Raw genomic sequence first — 6,709 nt, forward strand, 5'->3', positions numbered from 1 at the left:
TGTGCAAGTGATTATAGATATGTAAATACCAGCTATCATATTCCATCCTAAAGAAATTCTTGAGATCCACTGTTTCCATTTTATTTATTTATTTATTTATTTTGCTAATGAAAATATGGAAACACTGAAATTCTGGGTTTGATATAGAGTAACCCAAAGTTAAGACATTTTGAATATTCTCAAAATGGCCTTCAAGGAAGGATCTGTATGTGTGTTCTTTTTTTCTTTTTTTTTAAACATTTTATTGATTTATTTGAGAGAGAGAGAGAGCATGAGTGCAGGGAGGGACAGAGGAAGAAGCAGACTCCCGCTGAGTGGGGAGCCAGATGCTGGGCCCAATCTGGGATCCAGGACTCCGGGATCATGACCTGAGCTGAAAGAAGATGCTTAACCGACTGAGCCATCCAGGCACCCCTGTATGTGTGTTCTTGATGATTCTGTGCTGACCTTCATGCCACACAGACTCTGGCCATCAGGAGGCTCTTGTAACTTTATTTACAATGCAAGTGGAATTCTGGTTTCAGGTTAATCTCAAGCAATGAGCAGGACTTAGCATGTGCGTGTGTCTACAAAAAAAGACTTCGATTGGAATGATAGCTACTCATGAGGCTTTAGTGATACAAGCCAACTGCTCATTTAGGCTATCTGTGAAGGGAAGGTTGGAAGCTAGTGTAATTTAAGAATTGATTATGTGAGATATTAATGAGGAAAGATTGGCCATTTTTGTCCTTTTATGTCTGAGCCCCACTGTACCTGCTGTTCTTACCTGGAAAAACTTGGTCGGCAAAAAGTCAGTAAATACAAGGCATTGTAAGAATGAAAGAAAAAAAAAAAAAGTGAAGGAATTTCCTTGTCTTTAAATCTAAGATGGCTAAAGTAGTTTGAAGCTAGGGTGAAAAACCAGCCTGGTGCTGGAGAGCTTGGGAGAAAGTCACCTTTTCAGCCAAACAGCTTGTGAGGTCAATGAGTGTACTGCCATATTATCTAATCCTATACTTTTCTGTCACTCCGGACATTTCTGTTTTGTAACATTCTGGATAAACCACAGAAATGTTCATGTGTTAGTAGGATTGGTAATACTTCCCAGAAAGGACTGGTTTTCCCTTCAAGTAAATGCTCTCAAGAGAATGAATTTATTTGCAAGAGGCTTTTTTTTTATTATATTTCTAAGATGTCTTTCTTCCTTTGCAAGACCAGCAGAAATATCTGATTTTTTTTATAAATGTCACAGGAGAAATTTCAGAAATATTTAGAATCAGAATTTCATTTTATATCTGTCATTGCTGAAACATGAATATTTTGTTAAGGGGCTATGTGAAGTATGTGGAACTTCTCATAGAAGCTGACTTGGACTAGTTCAAGGAAGACCATGGTTTTATTTATACCTGTATATGTTTCCTCTAGTACTAGTGAGGTTGACTTTGCCTTACCTGGTCATGAAGTGTTTCCCTAGACCTTCTAATTTGGGGTGAATTTTATTGCTGGGGTTATCCCAAGATACTAGAAAAGATAAGTGGATCATATATTCTTCATGACTGAAAGGGGAGCAGCCAGGTGGCGAGTAGGTGAAGTTCTGATGAGTCTCTCCCTCCCACTCACATGGCTTTTATGCTCAGTGAAACCAATCCCATTGAATAGGAAAATTAGTTCCAACTTCCATTCTTACCACTTCACTTGAGCTGTTGAGGAACCTTGGGTAAATCATTTAATATTCCAGGAAGGAGGCAGGACATGGTTATTTTTAAAGTATATTGATTGAATACATTTCTATTGATTAGAAGTATTAAAGTTTGTTCTGATTACCTCCCAGGATTGTTTATGGCTAAAATGAGTCAAAAAGTAGTGTTCTGAATGCTTACCACTCAGAAGCATTCTGAGTGGTAGGTTTACAGTGGTAAACACTCCCTACCCTCTGTAAACATATTGCCTAATCTTATACTCTCTCTTCTTTTCTCTCTGTAAACATATGTATTTTAAATATTTATTTTTACTCATTATATATAAATTTATAAAGATAAATAATATATTTATATGTAAATAATATAACAATAAAATATTGGATATATATATACTCTGCAAATACATATTTACATACACACACACACATATAAAATAAATTTACCCATAAAATCTATCAATCTATCTATCCATCAATAAAAGTTGGGTATATTTTTGGAAATATATCAATTGGATAAGTTGTTATTGAGTCAAGTAATCTTCAGTTAGACGATTGCACTAACAATGAGAGTGTGTCTAACCTTGCTTTGGTTTCTTGCAGATTCAAACTCAGATGACTTTGACCCTGCTTCCACCAAGAGCAAGTATGACTCTCTGGATTTCGATAGTTTACTGAAAGAAGCTCAGAGAAGCTTGCGCAGGTAACATGTTCCCTGGCTGAAGATGACAGAGGGATGGTGAATACCTCACGGGACAGCGCGTCCTTCCCTAACTGACTATTGCAAGTCATACTTAGGAATTTCTCCTACTTTACACTCTCTGTATAAAAAACAAAACAAAACAACAACAATACAACAAGAACAACAACAATGGTTTACATGAACACAGCTGCTGAAGAGGCAAGAGACAGAATGGATATCCAGTAAGCACATGTTTATTCATGGGTGTCAGCTTTGCTTTCCCTGGAGTCTCTTGGTGATGGAGTGTGTGTGTGTGTGCGTGTGTATGTGTGCGTGTCTGCGTGTCTGTGCGTGTGTGTGTGCGCGTGCATGAACACGCTTGATTTGGGGGAAGTATGTGTGCACAGGAGGGGACTGGGGGCACCTGACCAGAGTGTGCCAGGGCAAACCACTTCAAATGGCAGCAGTTCCATGAAGACACACTTAAAACCTAGAACTTCAAAATGTTCATATTCTATTCAAAAAGAAAAAAAAAAAAAGCAAAGCATAAATTCAAAAGGAAAGAAAACTAACCAACCAACCACAAACCACCCTAAAATGACAGCCACTGATGTCTGGGCATCGACCTCCGTACTCTGTTTTTTAAGAAAGTGCAAAATCGTCTTGAAGCAAGCTTTCTCTCATAACATAATGGTGATATGACAATCCTGAAGAAACCACAGGTTCTGTAGAACTAATATCCTTTCTCTCTCTCTCTCTCTCTCACCCTCCCTCTTCGTCTGTCTCCCGCACTCTCTCCTGCTCTCTCCTCCTCTCCCTCACTCTCTCTTCCTTTCTCTCTCTGTCTCTGTCTCTCTGTCTCTGTCTCTCTCTTTTTCTTCTTTTTTTCCTCTTGCCATGGAGTCTGGGTGGGAGAGGATACTGCGGGCACTGGAATGCTAAACTTTCCTAACATTTTGAAGTTTATGTAGTTCATCCTCTCTCCTGACACCCATGTAAATGTCCAAAATGTTGATCTTCCACTGCAAATTACAAAAGCCTTGCCAATGGTCAAGCGTGCAGCTTATTCAGTGGTTTTTTTCCTGAGGAGCAGGCACGGTGTTACATTACTCATGAGAGTTGGGTAGAACTCTCTGGTATGTGTTCAGATAGTGAAATTGCTACATTCTCTGATGTAGTGAAGTAATTACAGATGTTAAATGGAGTATTTTTATTTTGTGTACATACTATACAACAATGTTCTTTTTTGTTACAGCTATGCACTGTAAATGCAGCCTTCTTTTCAAAACTGCTAAATTTTTCTTAATCAAGAATATTCAAATGTAATTATGAGGTGATACAATTATTGTACACTAACATATTTAGAAGCTGAACTTACTGCTTATATATATTTGATTGTAAAAACAAAAAAGACAGTGTGTGTGTCCGTCAAGTGCAACAACAAAATGATGCTTTATGCACATCCATCCCTAGGTGAGCTTCAATCTAAGCATCTTGTCAAGAACTATCCTAGCCCCCTAAAGGTATTAACCACTTATGCGATATTTTTCCACATTTTCTTGTTGCTTGTTTTTCTTTGAAGTTTTATACACTGGATTTGTTAGGGGAATGAAATTTTCTCATCTAAAATTTTTCTAGGAGATATCATGATTTTATGTAAAGTCTCTCAATGGGTAACCATTAAGAAATGTTTTTATTTTCTCTATCAACAGTAGTTTTGAAACTAGAGGTCAGAAATCTTTTTAAAATGCTGTTTCGTTTTAATTTTTGTGATTTTAATTTGATACAAAATGCTGAGGTAATAATTACAGTATGATTTTTACAATAATTAATGTGTGTCTGAAGACTATTCTTGAAGCCAGTATCTCTTTCCCTTGGCAGAGTATGATGATGGTATTTATCTGTATTTTTTACAGTTATGCATCCTGTATAAATACTGATAATTCATTCCTTTGTTTACTAAAGAGACATATTTATCAGTTGCAGATAGCCTATTTATTATAAATTATGAGATGATGAAAATAATAAAGCCAGTGGAAATTTTCTACCTAGGATGCATGGCAATTGTCAGGTTGGAGTTGAAATGTTTCATTTGGGAAATTCAGCTTTTGCAGAAGCGGTGTTTCTACTTGCACTAGCTTGGCCTCTGACGTGACCATGATGTTGTTCTTGATGACATTGCTTCTGCTAAATTCAATAAAAACTTCAGAAAAACCTCCATTTTGAGCATCAGGATTTCATCTGAGTGCAGAGCCCTGGAATGGAAGTCAGTAAAGTTTGGAGTGTGTATTCAAGTTTCTAAATTGAGATTCGATTACAGTTTGGCCGACATGACTTTTCTGGAAGATGTGAGATACCTACTACTTAATTCTTCTTTTCCTTTCTCTCGCCCAACACAATCTTATAAAACGGATTTCACCCCCAGGCCAATGCAGCTAATTTTGATAGCTGCATTCATTTATCACCAGCATATTGTGTTCTGAGTGAATCCACTGTCTGTCCTGTCGGATGCTTGCTTGATTTTTTGGCTTCTTATTTCTAAGTAGATAGAAAGCAATAAAAAAAAAATATGAAATAAAAGAACTTGTTCTGCGTTACGGCAGTAACATATCTTTAATCCGCCTAATTCTTGTTGTTCTGTAGGTTAAATGCAGATATTTTAACTCTGTGTGAACGCCAAACTAAAGTTTACAGTCTTTCTTTCAGAATTTTGAGTATCTTCTGTTGTAGAATAATAATAATAATAATAAAAAGACTATTAAGAGCAATAAATTATTTTTAAGAAATCAATATTTAGTAAATCATATTATGTGTTCAAGGACCAGATGCGTTCTCTACTTTGCCTTTAAATTTTTGTGATCCAATTTTAAATACATTCTCCTTTTTGCCCTGGATTGTTGACATGAGTAAAATACTTCGTTTCTTTTCTTACTTATCAAAAGACAACACTACAGATTTCACATTGAGGATTAATTTATCCCCACTCTGGCCTGACAAATATCATTACCATGAAGATAGTTTTCCTCCGTGGACTTCAAATTACATCTAAAATGAGTGCAAAGAGAGAATCACTAACCCATCTGAATAGAGCTTTTTGTATCTTATGCAGACCCTGTGGGTAGCCCATCAAAATGTAAACTGTGTTCCGTTTATTTTTATTTTTAATTTTTTTTTTTGGAGAGAATATTTCAAATGAACACATTCATCCCATCATCACTGGAGGCAAATTTCAGCATAGAACTGTAGGATTTTTAGATGACCGCAGGCCAATGCCTTCACGCAGTGGTAAGTACCACATCTACAATTTTGGTGACCGAACTGGTGCTTTAGAAATGTGGGTCTGGTTGGTTTTTTTTTTTGTTTTTTTTTGTTTTTTTTTTTTTTTTAAAGAGATGTAGTGGAATAATTCTTCCAGTGCAACAAAATCAATTTTTGCTAAACGACTGTGAGAACAACGCGGTTGGGCTGTCAACATTCAAAGCAGCAGAAAGGGAACTTTGCACTATTGGGGTATGATGGTTGGGTCAGTTGAAAAAAGGAAACCTTTTCATGCCTTTAGATGTGAGCTTACAGTAGGTAATGATTATGTGTCCTTTTTTGATGGCTGTAACGAGAACTTCAATCACTGTAGTCTAAGACCTGATCTATAGATGACCTAGAATAGCCATGTAATATAATGTGATGATTCTAAATTTGTACCTATGTGACAGACATTTTCAATAATGTGAACTGCTGATTTGATGGAGCTACTTTAAGATTTGTAGGTGAAAGTGTAACACTGTTGGTTGAACTATGCTGAAGAGGGAAAGTGAGCGATTAGTTCAGCCCTTGCTGGGCTTTTTTTTCCACCTGCCAATTCTACATGTATTGTTGTGGTTTTATTCATTGTATGAAAATTCCTGTGATTTTTTTTTTAAATGTGCAGTACACATCAGCCTCACTGAGCTAATAAAGGGAAACGAATGTTTCAAATCTACTTCTGCTTTTCTTATTTATTGTAACAAAAGTACTGGCCTGTTTCTCAGATCAGTACACATGACTTGCTTATTATCATTCTGTTTCTTCTCTGGATCTTCCTCCCTTTCTCTCTGCTTCTCCACATTCATGGATGGATTTCGGCTATAAGGTAACACAGACCTTCTATATTTAACCTTTTCTCCTTTCAAGTGACAAAGGTGGAAGTGGTTTCTATAATGAAAGATGACATGGGACTTTAGGAAATGAATTAACGCTGCTTCTGTTCAGAAAGTGTATATTTTTAAGTACAAACCATTGCCCCTAGTGAGAATCTTGCTTGAGTATTCAGCTTAGGAAGCGATCTGTAGATGGACTGTACATGTTGCAAAGATTTG

General features: G+C 36.6%; 1 protein-coding gene across 6 annotated transcripts in view; it reads left to right on the plus strand.

The window, feature by feature from the left end:
• PPARGC1A (PPARG coactivator 1 alpha) overlaps nucleotides 1-6,333 on the plus strand; it is a 656,258-nt gene extending 649,925 nt beyond the window's left edge. For all 6 annotated transcript variants that reach the window (XM_059164602.1, XM_059164570.1, XM_059164586.1 and 3 more), the window contains one exon: nucleotides 2,279-6,333. In XM_059164602.1, the coding sequence (XP_059020585.1) occupies nucleotides 2,279-2,382 (104 nt within the window). In that variant the 3' untranslated portion in view covers nucleotides 2,383-6,333. The remainder of the gene's footprint in view (nucleotides 1-2,278) is intronic.
• The last annotated feature ends 376 nt before the right edge of the window (nucleotides 6,334-6,709 follow it).

Source organism: Mustela lutreola, chromosome 1, assembly GCF_030435805.1.
Source record: "Mustela lutreola isolate mMusLut2 chromosome 1, mMusLut2.pri, whole genome shotgun sequence".
NCBI classification, from domain to species: domain Eukaryota; kingdom Metazoa; phylum Chordata; class Mammalia; order Carnivora; family Mustelidae; genus Mustela; species Mustela lutreola.